Source organism: Chelonia mydas, chromosome 22, assembly GCF_015237465.2.
Source record: "Chelonia mydas isolate rCheMyd1 chromosome 22, rCheMyd1.pri.v2, whole genome shotgun sequence".
In the NCBI taxonomy this organism is placed as follows: domain Eukaryota; kingdom Metazoa; phylum Chordata; order Testudines; family Cheloniidae; genus Chelonia; species Chelonia mydas.
Window position 1 is genome coordinate 8,372,088 of NC_051262.2, and position 25,108 is coordinate 8,397,195.

At 53.0% G+C, this 25,108-nt stretch overlaps 1 protein-coding gene and 1 long non-coding RNA gene across 5 annotated transcripts in view; one reads left to right on the plus strand and one right to left on the minus strand.

Moving 5' to 3' along the window:
• The window catches only part of LOC122463534, a 45,069-nt gene extending 33,649 nt beyond the window's left edge, over positions 1-11,420 (plus strand). The window contains exon 3 of the long non-coding RNA XR_006286983.1: positions 11,123-11,420. This is a non-coding gene — a long non-coding RNA (uncharacterized LOC122463534). The remainder of the gene's footprint in view (positions 1-11,122) is intronic.
• The window catches only part of OPCML (opioid binding protein/cell adhesion molecule like), a 702,725-nt gene that overhangs the window by 5,854 nt on the left and 671,763 nt on the right, over positions 1-25,108 (minus strand). For 2 of the 4 annotated variants that reach the window (XM_043533935.1, XM_043533936.1), the window contains 3 exons: positions 24,210-24,330; positions 23,386-23,537; positions 21,651-21,677 (listed from right to left, as the gene is read on the minus strand). In XM_043533935.1, coding sequence (XP_043389870.1) covers positions 21,651-21,677; positions 23,386-23,537; positions 24,210-24,330 — 300 coding nt within the window. The remainder of the gene's footprint in view (positions 1-21,650; positions 21,678-23,385; positions 23,538-24,209; positions 24,331-25,108) is intronic. The other 2 variants (XM_007066975.4, XM_037882396.2) reach the window with 1 other exon arrangement.

Consider the following 25,108-nt stretch of genomic DNA (forward strand, 5'->3'; position numbering starts at 1 on the left):
CACTCTCTCCAAACAGACCGTCCCCCGGACTACACCCCCAGTGGAATTGCTAGACACTAAAGACGCCAGGAAAGCACCGTGCTGTTTGATTAATTAATCACAATTTTACAGTAACCCTGATTGACTGGAGCCACGGAAAAGAAAGCAGCTGCGCTTAACTCCTCCCATCTGGAGCTCTTTATGCTGTAACTGCTCTTAAATGCTCTACACTCTTGTAGCTCTGTTCTCTAGTGGGCTCTATTTCCCCGCCATACATGAACAGACAGATCTCAGTTGTTGTTTAACTAGCCTAATGGCACTAGCCGAATTAAAAATTGATAACGACCAAGGCACACGGGCAAACTGCAAACCGACAACTACCGCAAGCTCCCCCTGACCGTTTTAATGTCATTCCTCTTCATACCGGGGGATATTGTCAGTAACCATACGTTGATTTGACTTTCTCCCTTCGAACGCGGAGAAACCCCATTTCAAACAGGCAGGGGCTCCTAGCCCAGCACTTAGGCCATTCACTTGAGTTGTAAGAGATCAAAGTTCAAATCCCTTCTCAGCAAGCAGACGGGATTCAAACTAGGACATCCCACGGGGAGTACCCAAACCACGAGCCTTCAGAGGGCTCTTGTTTCTTTGTCCCTTTTGGGCCAATTAATACGTAACTGAAGTGGACCAGCTTCAACAGGCAAGAGTGAGGGAGCCCCCCATCGTGGTAACCCCAAGGTTAGGCCGTTAACCTGGGTTGCAGGAGATACCTGTTCAAACCCGCTTTTAGTGGGCAGAGGGGGAATTCGTACCCGCATCTCCCTCAGCCCATGTGAGTATCCTAACCCCTGGAGTAGGCAGGGAGTGTAGGAGACCTTTCTTTAAAGGCCTTCTCCTCATCAGACAGAGGGTGACACTGAAACAGGATCCCTCACATCACAGGTGATGACCCCAACGACTGAGCTAAAGGTTACACCGGAGGCCTCCAACTCTTTCCCTCTCTGCCCTCGGCTGTTTTGCGGGGTGTAAGGCCGGTACCTCACAATCTCACAAGAAATGGTTGGGGCGCTGAAGTCACCTGACTCAGGAGAGGGGGTTCCTGGCAGTGGATCTCAGGCAGAGATAGGCGCTGAACTCCCCAAAAGAGGCAGGGCTAAGCCAGAGCCTCTCTCGTCGCTGTCTCCCAGTGGCTAGCTCAGGCAGCTCCCTGCTGGCTTTTATGGATCCCGTTCGTAGGTACCTGTCTCTCCCCTTTCATTGAAGAGGGAGCCTAAGTGCCCAACTCAGGCTTTGGGAATCTCTTTGTTCCAATTATTTTTCTAGGCATCTAAAAAGCAGGGATGGCACTGCTGATATTGTCACTTCTAAGTCGCTCTGTGGATCTGGGTGTGTGAGGGGCTTTCTGGAGCTCCTCTTCCCCTGCACTCCTGCTGCTTTGGATAGGGAGCTCTACATTCCTTCTCTGTCCGCTTCTCTGGAGGTCAGCTGCGGTCTTCCGTCATCTCTTTTTCCCCTGCCTCTGAAAGCTGAAGTAGCATCACATCCACTGACAGCGTGAATGTTTGGCAGCATAAGACACGGGCCCATTCCCAGCTACTCTGGGCATGGGAATGCCTCTCTTCTTTGGGCCAACACCGGTTCTGAAATGGAATTCATCTGCCCCAAGAATAGAGCAAGAACTTGGGCACATCAATGCAACATCTGATTCCAAGCTCCACAGAAGCGCCCTGTTCACGCCGAGTGTTTGCTTTGCATCAGCATCGTGTAAGAACATGCGTGAATCTGCATGTTCCTTGTCCTTGTGATCTGCCTCACGTTCCGGCAGAGGGGAAATGGGACATACGTCAAACCTTGGATAGCAACATCTCTGGACTGGGCAATAATGGTCAGCTTGCTGAAGATCCGACAATCAGCAGTTATTGTTTGTGCTGTCTGCTTCTTCTCTTTTCCGATTGTTTTGTTGAGATTACAAAATTATTTGAGATTGTGCCTTTTTATGGGATCAAAGACCTCTGCCTCACCCCTTTGCAACCTCCTGGATATGAACTGCTTCATTTCTTGTGCCGTTCTCTCTGATCATGCTAACTAACTCTCTGCAATTTCAGGTGGGGCAACGGTGTTCACAAGTGGCTTTCTGTTGTCTGGGCTTGTTCCAGGTTCAGTGCTAAAAGGATTTGTCATTCTTGGACAGACATTTCATCTGCAGCCATGTGCTTTGTGATAGCTACTTTATGGAGATCTGTTGCTGAAGGCTGCACTCCACACATTTGTTGGTCACAGCTGTTACAGCTGCTTTAAAACCTGCAGCCAGTTAATACTTGTTCAGAGCCTTATCTTCTGTGCAAAGGTGCTGATGCTTCCCACAGTTCTTGTTGAGTGATTGATCAACCGACATGCCATGCCATCCACCACTGAAGGGTTTGGCAGTCGGGTATGCTGACAAACAACTAGGACACGATATATTGCTGGCTTGTCCTCCTCTAGAAGTCTGGTTTCTGCTACATGTACAAAACTCCATCTAGCATCGTTCACATGACCACACTGGAAGTAAGTGGAATCATCTCTGCAAATGTCTCTAGCTCCATGGACTTGTCATCATCTCTCTTGGCTGCTAAGTATCCATTAGTAGTTGGGAGAAATCCATGACATAATTTTCCCAGAACAGAAATGCTTATGAAGTTTTTTTCTGGGGTAACGTAAGTGTCCATGACCTGGTGACTGGGTGCTATTCCTTAAGTCTGCCCGGGCATTCTGTGCTTCTACTCTGTTTCCTCTGTGTGCCTTCTCTACTCCTTCAAATGCATCACTGTACGATTGACCTTTCTCCAAGATACGTGTCTTCTCACCTTCTGGGAGAACACCGTTGTTCATGGAACCGCCAGCTGTCATCCATTTCAAGCAATTCATCGCTTCATTCATAACGTTGTGGACTCTAACGCCATGGTTATATGCTTTCCCTCTTAGAGCATGGCTAATGACTGAAGCACCATAGACACTGGCTTCCACAAGAATGTTTTCAAACCCACTTTCCTGCATTCCTGCCTCTATTGCCCATGAAATTCAGTGCACAGTGCGTGACTCCCACCTCAAGGTGGTCCCTCAACTGTGCTTTGCAATAGGTTGTTTCATCGTAAATGACATATGTCCAGTCTTGGACCTGAGAATGGAACATATCTTGAAAATATTTCATCATTGTATATGCTGTATTAACATTAGTTGCTGGTGCAGGAATCCTAGGACAGTAGCCAATATTCATAAAATAGCAGACAGAATTTTTTTTCTCAGATCAGTCCATTCTACAAATAATGACACAAATTTTGATGTATTACCTGGTACAGACAAGCTCATGCTGTCATGTGACTACAGACTTTTGCTTTCACGGAAGGCAAAAAGTACAGGAAAATGCATAAAATATACCACCTGGGGCTAAATATTTCCCAAACTGTCCATACATAGTACTCTGCTGAGTATATAGTTGCATTAGCAATTGCATTTAGAAGCTTTCTGTCAGTTTTGGTCAAAGTTTGACTATGTTTCTTTGAGTTATGTCCCTTTTGAGATTTTATTATTTTTTTGATATGTGATCGTAATGAATTTTTTCTAGCTGATTCGTTACCCAGACTCATTAATAAGATCCTTTTACTCGGGCTGGCAGACTAAAGTAAGAATTATCCCTATTTTAGGTGGGCCATCTGAGGCACTGACCTGCACATTAAAAATCACTCGAAATCCAGCCAAAATGTTTTGTTCCAATCCCAGGTGGATTTTTTTTTCTGACTTGTCTAATCACCCAAAATTTTGAAAACTTTTATTTTCGGGTTGCCCTAAAACAATCCCCTTCCCTGCAATTGCTAGTAAACCAAAAAATTTGCCCGCTCTATCCAAGAATTGTGACTTCTCCCTGTGCCCTGCTCGGATTACTTAAACCATTCTGCCTCTCTAGGCTAGCTGGAGAAGGAAGCCAACAGCACAGGGGAGACGATATTCACATTTCGAATTTAGAGGGGCTCAGTCCGAGTACCTTGATGTCTTTTCATTTTAAGCAATTCTGGAATTGTAACTAACGCCGCCCCGGTTAATCACGCCATGATGTTTTCAACTCAAGCTCTCTGGCTCTAACTGGAAGAGAAACCCAAAGCTGCTCCTCTTCCATACACAGACACGCAGAGCTCTGCATGGACTCTGTCTGCTCCCATGCGCTATGTGCACAGGTGTGTTTAAGGGAAACGCAAAGAGCAGCATCAAAATATTGTTAAATGTAATTATAGCTGGAGCAATTGATCTTAAAGCATTGATCAAATAAAAGGCCGAATGACTTTCGGCCTGCTTCGTTGGCCTGAGGCCGGGGGGAGGGGAGAGGAGCCTCATTAAGCTGCATGAAGCACATAGAGATTGTCCGATGGAAGGCACACTAGGAGGGCAGAGTGTTATTGCTGCCCAGGCGCTATGGTGATGGGCACAACAAAAATGTCTAAAGAGACAGTCGGTCCAAAGTGGCCTACTTACATTAATCTGAATGAATTAGGTTGAGCTAGCTACCCTAATGAAAACAGCCTTAAACTAAGGTTTGCCTTGAAGGAGCTTAACTTGCTCCTGTCTCAGTGGGCAAAATTCCCAGTGACTTCAGTCAACACTGCAGTATCAGGCCCTAAACTGGGAGAGACAGGCCTTGTCTACACCGGGGAATGATACAATGTCATGGAAATGCTAGGGCTGCTAGTATGTAATGGGGAAAGGCAACATGATCTAGCTGATAGGATACTGTAATAGGAGTCAGGTTCTATTCCTGGCTCTGCCACTGACCTACTTTGTGACCTCGGGCAAGCCACTTCACTGTTCTGTGCCTCAGTTTCCCCACCTGCCCTTTGTCCCAATTTTCAAATCAAAATGTAAGTTCTGTGGGGCAGGGACTGTCTCTTATTGTGCGTTTATACAGCACCTCGCACAACAGGGCCCTGATTTAATTAGTTCGGACTCCTAGCTGATACTGTAATACAGATAATAAACTAGCGGTTCTCTTCCACTTGCGTTATTCACGTCTAGTGGTGCAGGTAAGCAGGGCAAGTGCCCTGCCCACAGCGGCGTGTCAGGAATCATCGGCACATGCTAGCTAGTTTTCCGGTGCTTCCTGTCTATGCCAGCATGTAATGTCACAAGCTAAGAGCAAACCTTATTTGGACTTCCTTGAAGTGGGGCGAACGTCAACAGTACAAAGCCGCCTTTAGAATGAGTGCAGTTACCCAGAATGCTACAATTCTCCAATATGTAGAAAAGGCCATACTGGGTAGAAGTCAAATGTATCATTCCTGCACAGCACAAAGTAACATATGTTCTGCGCCTGTGATCTTCAGCCTTGGGAAGGTACAGTATATACCCCAGGGTCTCATGTGAAACCAGGAAAATGGGGTGTGAAGGACAAAAAAAAAATTGAAAAGGCAAAGGCACAATAAAGGCTACGTGTACAGAGTAAAGAGAAAGCAGGGAAGGACATAAAGAAAAATAACTACAGGGGAAAAAAATAAGGAGCCCTGCAGAGAAAGGCCCATAAAGAAGACATAAAGCTGTTTGGGAATTTGTAAGGTCAATTTGTGTGTGTGCAGGGGGTGAGAAGAGGGATTACTCAGCCAGACAGACAATTTTCAGTGGGAGATGAGTCTGAAAACAGGTTGACAAACGTGACTGTGCTCCATAGCGGTTTCTGCTGGCAGCAATGCTGGAAGACAAACCTCTTAAAGGAGCCGATTATTCTAAGAGAGCCTGAGTGGAACATGACTTTATGACAGGCAAAGGGCGAGTTTAATAACCAGCTGATGCTACGAGTGCAGTCCGCTCTCCTTGGATTTGTCTTGCATGCATGGAGGGAAATCTAGGCCATCTGTTCAAGGGACTTGTTTTGCTCAAATTAGTGGGAGTGCCCAGGTCACTCACGCAGTGGAGCAGCGACTGGGCAGAGGGGGAGAGGGGGTTTACATTCCAAACTCAGCTTTCATCCTTCTCTCTCTAGTTTGGTTTAACTGATTGAAGTCAGTGGCCTATAAACTGCATACGGCAGCAGCGTGGGTGTGTTCTGGAGAGTACCCTTCGGCTTTATGGCACCAAGGGTTTCAGTGGCCACTTGGCAGGACTTTTTTTTTTATCGTAAATGCACCCAAAGGAAATATTTGTCCATGCTTGTTTAAATTAGCAGGAATTGTTCACTGCTGTTCACCAGCTGCCCAAATTGCAGCGGGACATACTCAGCCTCCAGTTACAGAGAGAGGGGGAACCTCTTGCCTGGATCATCCTGAGCAAACCTGGGTGGCTTATAACCTTGCTGATGGACTCTAAATGTTAAGGGAGAAATTCGCCCCTTTGCAAGGGCTTGCATGAGACCTGTGCACTGCGTAACTCTCATGGTTTAAAGCTTAAGTGAAACCTTGTATGGACCCTTCTACACAGAGGGTGTCTGGGACCCAGGACAGAAATAATGCACATCCATGTCTCGTAGCTGTTATTGGGCTGGACATCTCAAGATCAACCCTGCACCCTCTTGGTAACTACAGATGGGCCAAAAGCGAAGCCTTTGGTCAAAACCCCTCTGAAGTCCCATGGAGGTTCAGATTTGAATCCCCAAATTGAAAGCCACCTCTATGGTTCTAAGGTCACATTTTCCAGATTTGTCCCAAGTTGACAGAAAACTTGGGACTTCAGCTGAGTTCACAAGATGTTTGCCATGTGGGGGACAAAATTTCAGTCATCAATCTCTTATTCGGCTGTAACCCCGAATTCCAGGTTAGACTCCCATCGGAACAGCTCCTCCTTTTCTCAGTGCAGTCAGAAATAACCGCAACAAGAGAAAAAGGGCCCTTTCCCCCTTTAAAAGAAGACTCGTTAATTTATAATTACACATTAACTGAAATCTCTCACACTTGGCTGTGATCTGAACTGAAAATAAACACAATGTGCACAGCCTAACCTCATTAATTCTAAGGCAAAGGAATAACAACCATCGTAATGGCAAAAAAAAAGACAAATAATGGAGTGAGGGGATGTAATTAGCTGACGCGTCTCTCCACTTGTTCAGGAACACAAACCTGTTTTCCGCAGTGCAAAACCAGCCTCGCCAAATTGTTTCATTTCAAACAGAACTTTTATTTTCCTTAATTACAACAGACTGTGGTACTGTGTTTCCAGGCATCTACCAGACGATCTTTGTAGAGCAATTAAAATTATTTGGGGGGAAGGGGGGGGGGAAGTGCAGTCGATGCTTGTTTTTGTTTTGTATTTTAAAATTGCATAGAGTTGGTGCATGATATAGTGCTGTGACTGGGAGCCTTGTAATGCTCTCTCAGAAAAGCTAATTTCCGTGGGATCATCACAATAAAGACCGAGACACTGCCAAGCTGCAAAATCTCCAAGCCTCTGCTGACTTTAGCAAACGTCGAATTGACGGCGTCAGAACTCGGAACGCGAGGACTAATAACCAGATGGCAATGATTCGGGAAAGGGGGGGGAAACACTCATCAGAAATGAAATGTGAAATGTCTGCATATTTTTCTAATATGTTGACATTTTGCAGGTTTCAGAAAATGTAACTGATTGCGCTGCTGTCAGCCAGAAAAAGGAAGGGACTGATTCACTCCACTCCTCCGTAACGAAATCGGAGATGTGAAAATGTATTTGGGAAGGAAATGGAAGGCTCTTCAGAGTTCTTGCTACAGAGGGGAAAAGAAATCCCTTGGCAATAATATGCTTAACCGTTTTTGATTGAAAGTGGTTTTCCCCCCCACGTTTCAGTTTGTATTCAAGGCACTTTCAATATGACTCACCAGTTTACCAGATGAAGCTGTTTGAGAGTCTGTGTTTAGAAAGGGACTGGTTTTGCTCAGTGCTACGTATGAACCAGAACCTTTAGAGTCAGGTTGGAATCCGAAGCACCCCCAAAGTCCAGGGAGTGTCTGCAATCACTGTAAAGGCATGAGCTTATAATAGCGATAAGCAAGATTTGCAAAGATTGGCTTCATATCCATTGGCTAGAGCAGGGGTTCTCAAACTTCATTGCACCCCGAACCCCTTCTGATAACAAAAATTATTGCACGACCCCAGGAAGGGGGGGACCAAAGACTGCGATCACCCCTGCCCTGCCACCCCGGATCGGGGAAAGGGCAAAGCCAAAGCCTGAGGGCTTCAGTCCTGGTCTGGGGGCTTGTAATGTGAGCCCCGCCACCTAGGGCTGAAGCCGAAGCCTGAGCCTGCCACCTTGCATTTCGGCTTCAGCCTCTTTCACACCTCTTCCCCTGAGCCCCAGCAAGTCAAATGCCAGACTTGGTGATCCCATTAAAATGGGGTCCCGACTCACAGTTTGAGAACCTCTGGGCTAGAGGGGCCTCCATTTGATGTTAGTTTGACTCGCAGCAGAGCCCTGAGTCATGAAGTTTGGATGTAGGTCCATACTTTCCCATAGTTTGGAGATCAGACTCATGCTGTGATTCACACCAATCTCTAGCTAGCCCCAGAAAGTTGGAGTTTAAAGAGATGAATGAAGATGGTGTTGTACAGTCCTTAACCCTCTTGTGCCCCCCTGAAATTCAAAGTGGATTGTAACGAGGGTACTTCCTTTTGGCCCAGCTGATCTCACTCAAAAACCTACAGCGAGAACAGGGGTGGGCAAACTGTGGCCCACAGACTGGATCCAGCCTGTCGGGGCTTTGGGTCCGGCCCGCGGGATTGCCACCCCAGTAGCGCCACGGGCCCTGCGCCACTCCCGGAAGCGGATGGCATCACATTCCTGCGGGGGCAGGGACAGAGGGCTCCCTGCGCTGCCCTCGCCTGCAGGCACCGCCCCCCACATTTCACATTGGCCAGGAAGGGGGAACTGGGGCCAATGGGAGCTTTGGGGGAGGTACCCGCAGGCAAGGGCAGGGTGCGGAGCCCTCTGTCCCGCACTCCCACACCTCTTCCCCAGAGGCCGTAGGGATGTGGTACCAGAGCAGGGCAGCCAGGGAGCCAGCCTTAGCCAGCCCTCACCCCTCCTGCACCCCACACCCCAACCCCCTGCCCTGAGTCCCCTCCCACACTCTGCACCCCTCCTGCACCCCAACCCCTTGCCCTGAGCCCCTTCCTCACCCCACGCTCCCTCCCGTACCCCAATCCCCTGCCCCAGCCCTACATTCATGGCCCTGCATGCAATTTCCCCACCGAGATGTGGCCCTTGGGCCAAAAAGTCTGCCGTCCCCTGAGCTAGAACCTACTGCCTTACTTTCCTGCAAAAAGGTGATGACAGTAACTTTCCCAGAGCATGATACGTGTGTCTCATTCCTGCCATGCCTGCGGCACAGCTCACTACAGTTGTCTTTGGCTTTTAAATGGAAAAGAAAAAAAAATCACCGTGTTCTCTCCCCCTCCTGGCCCCCCCGCCTCCCCCCCCCCCACCTCCGGGCTCTTCAGGTTCTGAATGCAATTAGTGCGATGCTGTGCCTTTGTCTCATCTCCCTTAATCCTGAGGGGTTTGAAAGGTACAAACACAACACAAGATACAGAAAACAAACAACCGACCATCCCAGAAAAGCTCTTAACTTTTCTTTGTGTGGAGGGAAAACTCAAGCTAGTGGGTTTAACTCAAGCTAGTGGGTTTTATTCAAGTCATTTTCTTCCGTTCCACAAAGAGCTGGATTTGAGTGGAGACGCAATATGAATTGATATTTCAACCTGATGTTCCCCCCCCCCGCACCCTTTGCAGCAGTGTTAGCAAAAGCTTCCACAGTGCTAGGTCTCGTGGCATTTCTATTTTTCCCCCTTCCCCTCTGGTCAAGAATAATCTGCCCTTGGCAGTGTTTCTCACTCCAGTTTACGCAGTAAGATGGATCAGACGCTGCTTCAGTATTACTTTGGGGGGTGGGGGGGATATTCCTTTTGGGTCAAGAGATGGGGGTTCTGTTTTGTTTGCTTTCCTGCTGCGGCTTCTAGCGGCACTTGCTGGTTTTCAGAGGACAGATGAATCCTGTTGCCTGTTCCATTTGATCTTCCTCACAGTTTGTAGCCGTCTTCATTCTGCTGCATCTTGGTTATTTTTACCCAGTCTCCTGTTCTCCCCTGCTCCTTTATCTTGGCTGCTGAAATCTGATTAGCCGGGGCTCAGTAACCTCCTCTGTTGTTCCTGTCGCTCTCGCGCCTTTATTCACAACTTTCTAGACTCTCGTTTTTCTGCAAAGGTTTACGAGATGGGATTTTATTATTTTTTTTTTAAATGTCGCTTTGTAGCAGCCTGGCTTTATAACCCTAGGCCTCTCTTGATCGCGTGTCGTCATTTTCCCCTGGGCTAAGTGGGTGGGGAGTGCCAGCCAATGAGAACGTTTTCATTTCCCTCGCCCTGGTGTAAATGGCCCAAAAACTTTGTGAGCTGCAAAGGAGCTCAGCCCTCAGGGGAGGAAATGCAAAGAGGATCTATCCCTTTCTTTCTATGCAAGTTCTAGGGAGGGGGAGTCTGTGCTCAGGCTGCTCCAGAGTTTGGGGGCAGCTCTTCTAGGCAATGTGAGGGGAGTCCCGGGGGGCAAGGCGCAGTTCATGGCCTGCCCCCGGAATCCTGCAGGATCTATCAGGTGGCCAGGGGGAAGAGGGAAGGGTAGGAGGACCCAGGCCCTCCCCTTCCAGCAGGTCCCTCCCCTGGGTCACTTCCTCCCTTCCCTTCAGTTTGGGGCCCAATCCAGTCTTCTGCTTGCACAGGCTCAGGAATTCAGAGCCCCAGCTGGGCTCAGGGAGAGCTTCCCAGCTCACTCCCAGAGTCCAGTTGTTCCCCCTAGTCAGGGAGAAGGGGAGGGGACAAGCACGAGGGGTCAGGCTCCCAGTCTCCTGGCTGAGTCTTCCTCGTACAGACTGCTGTGCCTCAGTGGCTACTGCATTATCTGCCCTTCTGCAGCCACTCTCTTCTTCCCCCAGGCCGACTGCCAGAGCTCCCTTTGGAGCAGGTCTGCCCAAGGGGGAAGATGCCTGGCAGCTGCTGAGGTGTGGGGCCATCTTGCCTCAATACTGGGCCACCACCCCTCTAACCTGAGTGTGGGGTGGAAGATAAGGAATGACTTTCCCCTTTTGCTGCTCCAGAATGAGAGTTCTGGCCCCCGGCCTTCAGTAAAAGGAAAATCAGCCTAATGCCTTGTTCTTTCCACAGTTCATCTCAAAGCGTCTTCCTTGTCCACTCCCCATCGTGCAACGCTTCTGCCATCAAAGTTAAGTCCTGAAGCCAGCAGAGCCTGCTTTGCCCCTGGTGGTGGTGAAGAGGCAAGTAGGATTCCAGGTAGCAAACGCTGCGCGAGGGAAGAGACGTTACAGTGCTTCACGCTGCCGAGGCCCTGCCGGAGGTGGTGGGCCAGCTGTCTTCTATGGCAAAAGTGTTGATTTCTAATATGTATTAAAAGTTACCTTGCTCCAGACTAATATCACAATGTGAGACTTTCACCTTTTCTTTATCCCCCTGAAAGCCACTATGCCAGCATAACCTACTACGCTGCCTGGCCCTGACCAGTTTCAATACCACAGAGGTGTCGGGGCTTGGCCCAGACTATGCGCAAAGAGGCGCGATACTGCACTGCATGCAAAAGTACTGGCTACTGGTCACGAAAGGCCAGGGTTCACAACAGCTCAGCCTCAAAATGAGCCTTTGCTCAGTGCAGCCTCTAAACATCCTCGAACCTCAAGCCAGACAGGCCCCTCGCCACGCCCGCCCCAGCCTAAAAGCATCAAGCCACCTGCAGGTAGATGTTTCATGGACAGACACACCCCTGCCATGCCCCTGACACGCCCCCCCAGGCTGAAGGCATGAAAGCACAAGCCTCACGCCCCCCAAGTTAAAGGCATTCTTGAACCACGACAGGACCCTGACACGCCCCCGCCACGCCCCCAGCAGGTAGATGCTTCATGGACAGACATGCCCCCGTCATGCCCCTGACACGCCCCCCCCAGGCTGAAGGCATGAAAGCACAAGCCTCACATGCCCCCAGGCTAAAGGCATCCTCGAACAAAGACACGCTTCTCACACGCCCCCGCCACACCCCCAGAAGTTAGGTGGTTTGTAGACAGACACGCCCCCGCCACGCCCCCAGACAAAAGGCATCGGTGAACCACAACCCTGACATGCTCCTGACATGCCCCCTCGCACCCCCAGGTTAAAGGCATTCTTCAACCACGACACGACCCTGACACGCCCCCGCCACGCCCCCAGGCTAAAGGCATCCTCGAACGACACGCCCTTGATACACCTCTAACACGCCCCCGCCACACCCCCAGAAGTTAGATGGTTTGTAGACGACACGCCCCTGACATGCCCCCGCCACGCCCCCAGACTAATGTCATCCGCGAACCACAACACTGACACGCTCCTGCCATGCCCCCTCACACCCCCAAGTTAAAGGCATTCTTGAACCACGACACGCCTCTGACACGCCCCCGCCACACCCCCAGCAGCTAGATGCTTCATGGACAGACACACCCCTGACACGCCCCCGCCATGCCCCTGACACGCCCCCCCCCAGGCAGAAGGCATGAAAGCACAAGCCTCACACGCCCCCAGGCTAAAGGCATCCTCGAACAACGACACGCCTCTGACACGCCCCCGCCACACCCCCAAAAGTTAGTTGGTTTGTAGACAGACACGCCCCTGACACGCCCCCGCCACGCCCCCAGACTAAAGGCATTGGCGAACCACAACACTGAAATGCTCCTGCCATGCCCCCTCACACCCCCATGTGAAAGGCATTCTTGAACCACGACACGACCCTGACACACCTCTGACACGCCCCCGCCACGCCCCCAGCAGGTAGATGCTTCATGGACAGACACACCCCTGACACGCCCTCGCCATGCCCCTGACACGCCCCCCCCCAGGCTGAAGGCATGAAAGCACAAGCCTCACACGCACCCATGCTAAAGGCATCCTCGAACAACGACACGCCTCTGACACGCCCCCGCCACACCCCCAGAACTTAGACGGTTTGTAGCCAAACGCCCCTGACACGCCCCCGCCACGCCCCTGACACGCCCCCTGAGGCTGAAGGCCTGAAAGCACAAGCCTCACACGCCCCCAGGCTAAAGGCATCCTCGAACAACGACACGCCTCTGACACGCCCCCCGCCACGCCCCCAGCAGGTAGATGCTTCATGGACAGACACACCCCTGACACGCCCCCGCCATGCCCCTGACACGCCCCCCCCCCAGGCAGAAGGCATGAAAGCACAAGCCTCACACACCCCCAGCCTAAAGGCATACTCGAACAACGACACGCCCTTGACACGCCTCTGACACGCCTCCGCCACACCCCCAGAACTTAGACGGTTTGTAGACAGACACGCCCCTGACACGCCCCCGCCACGCCCCCAGACTAAAGGCATTGGCGAACCACAACACTGAAATGCTCCTGCCATGCCCCCTCACACCCCCATGTTAAAGGCATTCTTGAACAACGAAATGACCCTGACACGCCTCTGACACGCCCCCGCCACGCCCCCAGCAGGTAGATGCTTCATGGACAGACACACCCCTGACACGCCCCCGCCGTGCCCCTGACACGCCCCCCCCAGGCAGAAGGCATGAAAGCACAAGCCTCACACGCCCCCCAGGCTAAAGGCATCCTCGAACAACGACACGCCTCTGACACGCCCCCGCCACACCCCCAGAAGTTAGGTGGTTTGTAGACAGACACGCCCCTGACACGCCCCTGACACGCCCCCGCCACGCCCCCAGACTAAAGGCATTGGCGAACCACAACACTGAAATGCTCCTGCCATGCCCCCTCACACCCCCATGTGAAAGGCATTCTTGAACAACGAAATGACCCTGACACGCCTCTGACACGCCCCCGCCACGCCCCCAGCAGGTAGATGCTTCATGGACAGACACACCCCTGACACGCCCCCGCCATGCCCCTCACACGCCCCCCCCAGGCAGAAGGCATGAAAGCACAAGCCTCACACGCCCCCAGGCTAAAGGCATCCTCGAACAACGACACGCCTCTGACACGCCCCCGCTACACCCCCAGAAGTTAGCTGGTTTGTAGACAGACACGCCCCTGACACGCCCCCGCCACACCCCCAGAAGTTAGATGGATTGTACACAGACACGCCCCTGACAAGCCCCCGCCACGCCCCCAGGCTAAAGGCATCCTCGAACGAAACGCCCTTGACACACCCTTGACACGCCCCCGCCACACCCCCAGAAGTTAGATGGTTTGTAGACGACACGCCCCTGACACGCCCCCGCCACGCCCCCAGACTAATGTCATCCGCGAACCACAACCCTGACACGCTCCTGCCATGCCCCCTCACACCCCCAAGTTAAAGGCATTCTTGAACCACGACACGACCCTGACACGCCTCTGACACGCCCCCGCCACACCCCCAGCAGCTAGATGCTTCATGGACAGACACACCCCTGACACGCCCCCGCCATGCCCCTGACACGCCCCCCCCAGGCAGAAGGCATGAAAGCACAAGCCTCACACGCCCCCCAGGCTAAAGGCATCCTCGAACAACGACACGCCTCTGACACGCCCCCGCCACACCCCCAGAAGTTAGGTGGTTTGTAGACAGACACGCCCCTGACACGCCCCCGCCACGCCCCCAGACTAAAGGCATTGGCGAACCACAACACTGAAATGCTCCTGCCATGCCCCCTCACACCCCCATGTGAAAGGCATTCTTGAACCACGACACGACCCTGACACACCTCTGACACGCCCCCGCCACGCCCCCAGCAGGTAGATGCTTCATGGACAGACACACCCCTGACACGCCCCCGCCATGCCCCTGACACGCCCCCCCCAGGCAGAAGGCATGAAAGCACAAGCCTCACACGCCCCCCAGGCTAACGGCATCCTCGAACAACGACACGCCTCTGACACGCCCCCGCCACACCCCCAGAAGTTAGATGGATTGTACACAGACACGCCCCTGACAAGCCCCCGCCACGCCCCCAGGCTAAAGGCATCCTCGAACGAAACGCCCTTGACACGCCCCCGCCACAACCCCAGAAGTTAGATGGTTTGTAGACGACACGCCCCTGACACGCCCCCGCCACGCCCCCAGACTAATGTCATCCGCGAACCACAACCCTGACACGCTCCTGTCATGCCCCCTCACACCCCCAAGTTAAAGGCATTCTTGAACCACGACACGACCCTGACACGCCTCTGACACGCCCCCGCCACACCCCCAGCAGCTAGATGCTTCATGGACAGACACACCCCTGACACGCCCCCGCCATGCCCCTGACACGCCCCCCCCAGGCAGAAGGCATGAAAGCACAAGCCTCACACGCCCCCCAGGCTAAAGGCATCCTCGAACAACGACACGCCTCTGACACGCCCCCGCCACACCCCCAGAAGTTAGGTGGTTTGTAGACAGACACGCCCCTGACGCGCCCCCGCCACGCCCCCAGACTAAAGGCATTGGCGAACCACAACACTGAAATGCTCCTGCCATGCCCCCTCACACCCCCATGTGAAAGGCATTCTTGAACAACGACATGACCCTGACACGCCTCTGACACGCCCCCGCCACGCCCCCAGCAGGTAGATGCTTCATGGAGAGACACACCCCTGACACGCCCCCACCATGCCCCTGACACGCCCCCCCCAGGCTGAAGGCATGAAAGCACAAGCCTCACACGCCCCCAGGCTAAAGGCATACTCGAACAATGACACGCCTCTGACACGCCCCCGCCACACCCCCAGAAGTTAGGTGGTTTGTAGACAGACACGCCCCTGACACGCCCCCGCCACACCCCCAGAAGTTAGATGGATTGTACACAGACACGCCCCTGACACGCCCCCGCCACGGCCCCAGGCTAAAGGCATCCTCGAACAACGACACGCCCTTGACACGCCTCTAACACGCCCCCGCCACACCCCCAGAAGTTAGATGGTTTGTAGACGACACGCCCCTCACACGCCCCCGCCACGCCCCCAGACTAATGTCATCCGCGAACCACAACCCTGACACGCTCCTGCCATGCCCCCTCACACCCCCAAGTTAAAGGCATTCTTGAACCACGACACGCCTCTGACACGCCTCTGACACGCCCCCGCCACACCCCCAGCAGCTAGATGCTTCATGGACAGACACACCCCTGACACGCCCCCGCCATGCCCCTGACACGCCCCCCCAGGCAGAAGGCATGAAAGCACAAGCCTCACACACCCCCAGCCTAAAGGCATCCTCGAACAATGACACGCCTCTGACACGCCCCCGCCACACCCCCAGAAGTTAGGTGGTTTGTAGACAGACACGCCCCTGACACACCCCCGCCACGCTCCCAGACTAAAGGCATTGGCGAACCACAACACTGACATGCTCCTGCCATGCCCCCTCACACCCCCATGTTAAAGGCATTCTTGAACAACGAAATGACCCTGACACGCCTCTGACACGCCCCCGCCACGCCCCCAGCAGGTAGATGCTTCATGGAGAGACACACCCCTGACACGCCCCCGCCATGCCCCTGACACGCCCCCCCCCCCCGGCAGAAGGCATGAAAGCACAAGCCTCACACGCACCCATGCTAAAGGCATCCTCGAACAACGACACGCCCTTGAGACGCCTCTGACACGCCTCCGCCACACCCCCAGAACTTAGACGGTTTGTAGCCAAACGCCCCTGACACGCCCCCGCCACGCCCCTGACACGCCCCCCCAGGCTGAAGGCCTGAAAGCACAAGCCTCACACGCCCCCAGGCTAAAGGCATCCTCGAACAACGACACGCCTCTGACACGCCCCCGCCACACCCCCAGAAGTTAGGTGGTTTGTAGACAGACACGCCCCTGACACGCCCCCGCCACGCCCCCAGACTAAAGGCATTGGCGAACCACAACACTGAAATGCTCCTGCCATGCCCCCTCACACCCCCATGTTAAAGGCATTCTTGAACAACGAAATGACCCTGACACGCCTCTGACACGCCCCCGCCACGCCCCCAGCAGGTAGATGCTTCATGGAGAGACACACCCCTGACACGCCCCCGCCATGCCCCTGACACGCCCCCCCCCAGGCTGAAGGCATGAAAGCACAAGCCTCACACGAACCCATGCTAAAGGCATCCTCGAACAACGACACGCCCTTGAGACGCCTCTGACACGCCTCCGCCACACCCCCAGAACTTAGACGGTTTGTAGCCAAACGCCCCTGACACGCCCCCGCCACGCCCCTGACACGCCCCCTGAGGCTGAAGGCCTGAAAGCACAAGCCTCACACGCCCCCAGGCTAAAGGCATCCTCGAACAACGACACGCCTCTGACACGCCCCCCGCCACGCCCCCAGCAGGTAGATGCTTCATGGACAGACACACCCCTGACACGCCCCCGCCATGCCCCTGACACGCCCCCCCCCCAGGCAGAAGGCATGAAAGCACAAGCCTCACACACCCCCAGCCTAAAGGCATACTCGAACAACGACACGCCCTTGAGACGCCTCTGACACGCCTCCGCCACACCCCCAGAACTTAGACGGTTTGTAGCCAAACGCCCCTGACACGCCCCCGCCACGCCCCTGACACGCCCCCCCAGGCTGAAGGCCTGAAAGCACAAGCCTCACACGCCCCCAGGCTAAAGGCATCCTCGAACAACGACACGCCTCTGACACGCCCCCGCCACACCCCCAGAAGTTAGGTGGTTTGTAGACAGACACGCCCCTGACACGCCCCCGCCACACCCCCAGAAGTTAGATGGATTGTACACAGACACGCCCCTGACACGCCCCCGCCACACCCCCAGAAGTTAGATGGATTGTAGACAGACACGCCCCTGACACGCCCCCGGCACGCCCCCAGGCTAAAGGCATCCTCGAACAACGACACGCCCTTGACACGCCTCTAACACGCCCCCGCCACACCCCCAGAAGTTAGATGGTTTGTAGACGACACGCCCCTGACACGCCCCCGCCACGCCCCCAGACTAAAGGCATTGGCGAACCACAACACTGAAATGCTCCTGCCATGCCCCCTCACACCCCCATGTGAAAGGCATTCTTGAACCACGACACGACCCTGACACGCCTCTGACACGCCCCCGCCACACCCCCAGCAGCTAGATGCTTCATGGACAGACACACCCCTGACACGCCCCCGCCATGCCCCTGACACGCCCCCCCAGGCAGAAGGCATGAAAGCACAAGCCTCACACGCCCCCAGGCTAAAGGCATCCTCGAACAACGACACGCCTCTGACACGCCCCCGCCACACCCCCAGAAGTTAGCTGGTTTGTAGACAGACACGCCCCTGACACGCCCCCGCCACGCCCCCAGACTAAAGGCATTGGCGAACCACAACACTGACATGCTCCTGCCATGCCCCCTCACACCCCCATTTTAAAGGCATTCTTGAACCACGACACGACCCTGACATGCCTCTGACACGCCCCCGCCACGCCCCCAGCAGGTAGATGCTTCATGGACAGACACACCCCTGACACGCCCCCGCCATGCCCCTGACACGCCCCACCCAGGCTGAAGGCATGAAAGCACAAGCCTCACACGCACCCAGGCTAAAGGCATCCTCGAACAACGACACGCCCTTGACACGCCTCTGACACGCCTCCGCCACACCCCCAGAACTTAGACGGTTTGTAGCCAAACACGCCCCTGACACGCCCCCGCCACGCCCCCCCCCCCCAGGCTGAAGGCATGAAAGCACAAGCCTCACACGCCCCCAGGCTAAAGGCATCCTCGAACAACGACACGCCTCTGACACGCCCCCGCCACACCCCCAGAAGTTAGGTGGTTTGTAGACAGACACGCCCCTGACACGCCCCCGCCACGCCCCCAGACTAAGGGCATCGGCGAACCGCAACCCTGACACGCTCCTGTCATGCCCCCTCACACCCCCAAGTTAAAGGCATTCTTGAACCACGACACGACCCTGACACACCCCTGACACGCCCCCACCATGCCCCTGACACGCCCCCCCAGGCAGAAGGCATGAAAGCACAAGCCTCACACGCCCCCAGGCTAAAGGCATCCTCGAACCACGATACGCCCCCCCCCCCGACACGCCCCCCCATGCTAACGGCGTCCTCGAACCACAACCCTTACACGTCCCCCGCCACACCCCTCCCAGGCTAAAGGCATCATCAAACCTCAAGCCTGATAGACACCTCCCCCCACTATGCCCCTGTCATACCCGGCACCCTGCCCCCAGGTTAAAGGTATCACTGAACCACGAGCCTGACATGCCCCCACCACACACCCTTAGGCTGGAAGCAGCCTCGAAACTACCCCGCATAGCCTTGAGACACCCCCCCACACCCCCGGCCGCCATGACCCTTACATGCCCTCACAGGGGCTAGGCAGCCTCGAAACATGCACCCGCTATATCCCTGACGCCCCCCCCATGTGCTTGCATTAGGTCTGATACATGCCCCCATACACTGAGGCCCCTCCCCCCAAAACACCCTGGGTGTCCTCATGTCAGAACCCACCTCCATCCATACCCTCCCCATGTGTGGGCTGACTATCTGCTCTTATCTGTACCCCTGTGCCCAATGCTCCCTCTCTGCTCTGCGTGCAAGGAGAGCCGTCCAGTCACACTGCATTGCAGGGTGGTTTTTGTGCAGGAGAAACACATCCAGCGAAGGACAAAGCAGTGACAATTGCCTTTATTTGATGGGTGACCTCAAGCACGTGCCACCCCCCCCCCCCCGGCCCACCCGTGTCCAAAACTAGCCCTGAACGTTAATATTGTGTCTCTCATTGTAATGGCTGGCACTCTTTCCTCAAGAGCAGTGTGTCTTTACAAAGCCCTTCCATCCAGGACGTCTGCCACCCTATTTCATGTTCTCCCTCTCGAGCAGCTTTCCCGTACAGGGAATGCTGTGCTGAAGAGCAGCAGCTGTTGATTAGTGCACAGCAACCTGGACCCAAGCCTCAGATCGCGGGAGGCAAAAGCGAAGGAGAGCTGCAGGAGGGAAGGGACTATACAGCACAGAAATAGCTGAGTTAACTCCTACAGCTGGGGTAGAATGGAATCCAACCGTAGCAATGAGTTAATGAGAAATGATAATGGAACTGTGTCTAGCCACTGATTACAAATCATATACTTTAATAACATACAGAATTGTGTATAGTCACTCCCTTCGATTACATAAAACAAAGACATTTATAGTTTATTTCCATCCTAGCCGCTTTGTTTGAGAATGAAACTATGAAACCAGACTCTATTATACCTAGCAAGGAGGCTTTGCCTTGGCTTCGCTTTCTTCTGGTCATTCAGCACGTCAGTGGTGCAAGGTTTACCTTACAAATAGCCCTACCCCCCTGTATGAAATCCATAAAGCTGTTTGCCTTGGAACTGAAATGAGGCAATAATGGGAGTATTTCTGTTCATCATAGATTTTGTAAAGATTTGGTCTACCCCGAATTAAAAATCTGGGCTTCTCGCAAACTTACAGTGTCCCTTTAACCGTGTCCCGAAGGGGAAAAATATATACATTAGGAGGGTGCACCTTGTGATGTCTTTATGATGTACAAAGGCAGCCTTATATATTTATTTAATTCATCAAGCATATGTTCGTTTGTTGGAAGCTATTAGAAGTAGCAGAAATATGAAGTCTGGTCATCTCTGCTTTCACTGGAAGACTTGCTGGGGTCTCAGAGAAAAGTTTGCCAAGCTTTGTCAGCCTTTGGTGATGGAATAGTGAATAATTAACAGAGAGAACTTTTCTTCTGTTTGTGGGACATTTGCGTTCAACAGGTTTAATAATAAAAACAAGAACAATAGTAATTAATCAGGTTTCAGTTCCTCAGTATTGGGGATGTCCAAATCCTCCAAGTTCTCTAGTGGCCATAGTGTAAACAAGACCTCCATTTCTAATGGAGAAATGAAGCAAGTGCATACTTCTTCCCGTTTCCCCACAACTCAAGCACCTTTTAAATATATCATAAAGAAACCAAAAAAGGGCACACACCCAATCTTTGCTTTCCTTTGCAGGTCACCTTTAAGACAAAATCCTCAACCATCTTGCGGCAGAGGTGCCCTCAGATTGGTTCTGCTGTGTATGTGCCCTGAGGGTTTTGAGTTGTTTAAATGTAGAAAGCAAATAAGCGTCTGACCTGGCGTAAACTGTGCAGCCCCATTGATATCAATGGATTTGCACCCACTCAGAGATCTGAAATTGAAATGTGCAGGGAACTCCTCAAAGCATAAGCCTATCAGATAAACTCTGCAGCCTCTCTCTGCAGGATTTTAGGAATGCTGCAGACCGCTGGCACTTACTGATAGTCACTTGTCCAAACCCTTTGATTATCCGAATGAATGTCATGTCCCCTGTTACATTTGTATAACTCAGTTTGCCCTGCTTTGTACAAAACAACTAGAGGCTCATTCGATCACGGCCGACCAAAATAACAGCACTGCAAAGCCGTGCATGGGTCTGTGAAACTAGAATACACTTTGCCAGATTGATTTCTGCAAAGATGGGACCAAGGTGGCTGTGACTAATGTGTATTTATACAAACTGGCTCCTTCCTGCTTAGAAGAAAAATCCGTGCCTGGTCTTTTCCTTCCTTCCATCCTTCCTTAGAACAGATCGCTGGCCTTAAATCTACGCATGCTTGCCCATTTGGGCTGATGTAGCAGTCAGTCATCATTCGTAACAAGCCTACGAGGCAAAGGCGTCTGGGTGTTGCAAGCAAATGAAGGGAGTAACATGCTGTACCAACCTGCCAGTGCTGTGGGTTCACTTATTTCTAAAACAGAGGACGATGGAGACAGACAGAGAGAGAACAGAAAGGGGAGGGGGAGAAAATACATAGTTCATGTTTTCAGACAGTTGATGAAAGAATGATCATTAGAAAGGTGAGTACACACTGATAATAATGCACATGCCGCTGACATGGTTACACAGGACAGACAGGAAGTGTGGTTACCATCAGGAAAAATGACAGCATCTCTCTCCATACATCCCGACTCACATTTGCTTGTCTACATTTGAAAGACAATTCAGATTAAGGGAGGCTGTGAATTTAAAGCAGAATAGCTATTCCTGAATAACTCTGTGCGTGGACATACTTATTTCAGAATAAGCAAGCTTTGTTCTGGTTTAGCTTAATCCAATTTGAAAATGGATTAAGCTACACAGGAACAAGGCAATCTTATTTCAGAATAAGAGTGTCCACACGTGGAGTTATTTGAGAATAGTTATTCTGGGATAACCCCAGGTGTAGAAAAGCCCCCAGTGATGAGAGTCTACTGCAGAGGAAGCTATATCCTGTTCGGCTTTGGGTGTCAGAACAAGTATCAGATAAGTACATGGGATCACAGTGACTGGGGCTGAGGCATAGGGAGAATACACGACCAGATTTTCAGATGCCAGGTGACACTGGCAGGTGAACTCAACAGCCAGCAATCTAGGAGGGACTAGGAGACAATAAACATGAACCCCTCCACTCTGTGACACATCGGTTTTGCAGAATGCAACCCTGGCTTTAAAGGGAGGCCCTGGCAGAGCAATGTCTCTGACCCCTGGGCCCACTCACTGCATTGCCCTGAGAAAATACTGAACAGGTCGGCTGGCAAGGACTGTGACCCTGGAGGTGGCATTTTGGAGGCACGGGCGTGAAGGTGGAAGCAGTTTAGTGAGGTGCAGAACTAAGACAGAGACCACTACAAAGGTATGGAAGGGTCTGCTTTCCTTTTCCAGGCGAGGGGACCAGATCTCTTTCCCAAGGCTGCGTAGTCTAGTGGAACAAGACTGGGACTGGGAGCCAGGCTTACCTAACCCCAGCTCAGCCACTGACTCCTACCCACTCATATGTACTCACTGCATGCCTCAATTTACCTGTCTGTAAAATGCAGATGACAGTGCCTGCCTACTTCAGAGAAGTGCTGGGAGGAGTCATTCATGTTTGTACAGTGCTTTGGAGACACGAGGCTTTAGATTTAATATCATCGTTGGGGCAAGGGGAGGAGTGTGTGTGTGTGGGGGGGGGAGTTGGTGAGGTGACATCACATTTTGCTCACAGAAAGAGAAAACGGCTCCCTTTAATACTCGGCTGCTAGCAGTATACGTCTGTGTGCATTAGTGAATAAGCAGGGTCGGGTTCTTCTAAGCATAAGGGCCTCATTTATTTGCAGCTTGGACATGAGGAGGAAGCATTGAATTAAATGGCCAGAGTCCACTTCCTCAGGATGGTGGGTTCATTGCTGTGGTAACATCCCTTCTCTTGTTTTGCCTCACACCTCTCTGCAGGCAAGATTCAGATTCACTCTTCCCCCAGAGCACCCAACACAGGCCTATGCCACGTAAGCCCTGGAAGTAAGGCGCCAACAGCCTTGGACTGGCACTTTTCAGGGAGTTGAATTCCACCCTTGGCGAGGCTTGGTGGTTATCCAGCTCCCTCCGTCAGTACGGGCAGCGTCTCCTCACAAAGCACAGGCTCAGCCCCTCATACCTACCGTACAGAATTATACTGGCATTGGTGTTCCCCAGCTTGTTAGTGGCCACACAGGTGTAGTTGCCGTAATCCTTCTCCGAGACATTGAAGAAGGTCAGCGTGGACATTCGACCTTTGTTCTCGATTCTCACTCCATCCAGCCCATTGGCTAACCTGCGGGGCGAGAAAGACGAAGGGCCGGGCCCCCCAATGACAGGAGCGATCAATTCCCATCCCCATGCAGTCACACCAGCTATATCTAGGTTAGTGGGGAAAGCCCCACCAGTCCCCAAATCAGGACCTCCCAGCTGGTTGTCACCAAGACACTGGGCTAGCTCCTCGGCTGGTCTAAAGCAGAGTGGCTTTCCTCATTTTAGCGGAGCTATGCCACTGCCCCAAAGTCTCCCCCTCCTCCTGAAGGTTCCCCGGTCCTGGATATTTTCTGCCAGGTTATTGAGAAGGTTCTTCCAGCTAAGGGGACCCCCAGACCAGGCCATCACTGAGGGTTCGTCTACACTGGAGCGGGGAGGTTTAATTTCCAGCCGAGGTGTAGACACCCATGCTAGCTCTGCTCGAGCCAGACTGCTAAACACAGCTGTGAGATTTGGGACCTGGATGTTTTAATTGCAGATCCCGATGCGCCTCCCACAGGATCCTTTACTTAAAGAGATGTCTGCAGCAAGATCCCCCCCACCCCACCCCCTATAAATATATTAAAATGAAGTGTAATTCTCTCTCCTTCCCGTGCTGACAGATGGCCATCCTGACCCAGGGAATTCAGCACTCCCCATCTGTGCCAAGAACGCAGCCTGGGATCTGCCAGGCCCTGGCAGCTTGTTTAGGTACCTGGTTTCTTCTTTAAACCACTGAAATTCTGCGACAGGGACGGCGGAGGCCTCGCAGCGCAAGATTCCCTTCTGGCCCACCGAGGCGCCAGTGTTCTTGGCATTGGAGATGTACGGTGGGTCTGCAGAGCAAAGGGACGTTATTCCGGAGGGAGGGCTGGGGCCCCTGGATACAGTACTGCTGCCGTGAGGGGCTCCGGATCCCGAGCACAAGCTGGGCTCAGAGAGACGTGGGGATGAGGAGGGGTGTTCAGGACGGTGAGGGGATGTGGAGCCGTGTTGTTATGAGGCTGGTTGGAACCCAGTCTAAGTTGTGCCCTCCTGGGATGGCAGGGTGGGGGGGGACACAGATCCACACCCATGAGAGGCAGTATTAGGCACTGACCCTTCATATAAAGGACACACAATTGACTGCCATTGCTTTGCTCAGCATCTTTCCCCTTCCCTTCTCAACCCACCCCTGAGCCATCTCCTTTCTCCTGTCTCTCCTTCCACCCCTCATCTGCCCCCTTTGGCCTGTGCTCTCCCCCATTTACTTCTGGGGCTCTCCTTTCCCACTTGGGGTGGGGACACAGCACCCCTAATTGTGTTGGGGCAGGGTGGAAATTGGGCTCATAGCAAGAGGGAAAAGCCATGTGTGAGCAGGGACAAAAGGAGCCACCCCGCCCCTGAGCCCCGCTGGTGGTGGGGGAGGTGGACCGAAAGCTAGGACAGCTTAGACAGCTGAGGTGGTGGGGCTGGCAGCAAGTATGCCCCATCCAGCAGAGGGGGACAGAGACGGAGAAGAGCCGGGGACAGTCCCAGCACAACGTGGTCACCCCTCCCTGCAAAAATGGCCAATATCTGGCCAACATGGGACAGTTGAGAGGGTCGGCATCTAAGAGCTGTTTGTCGGCCGTC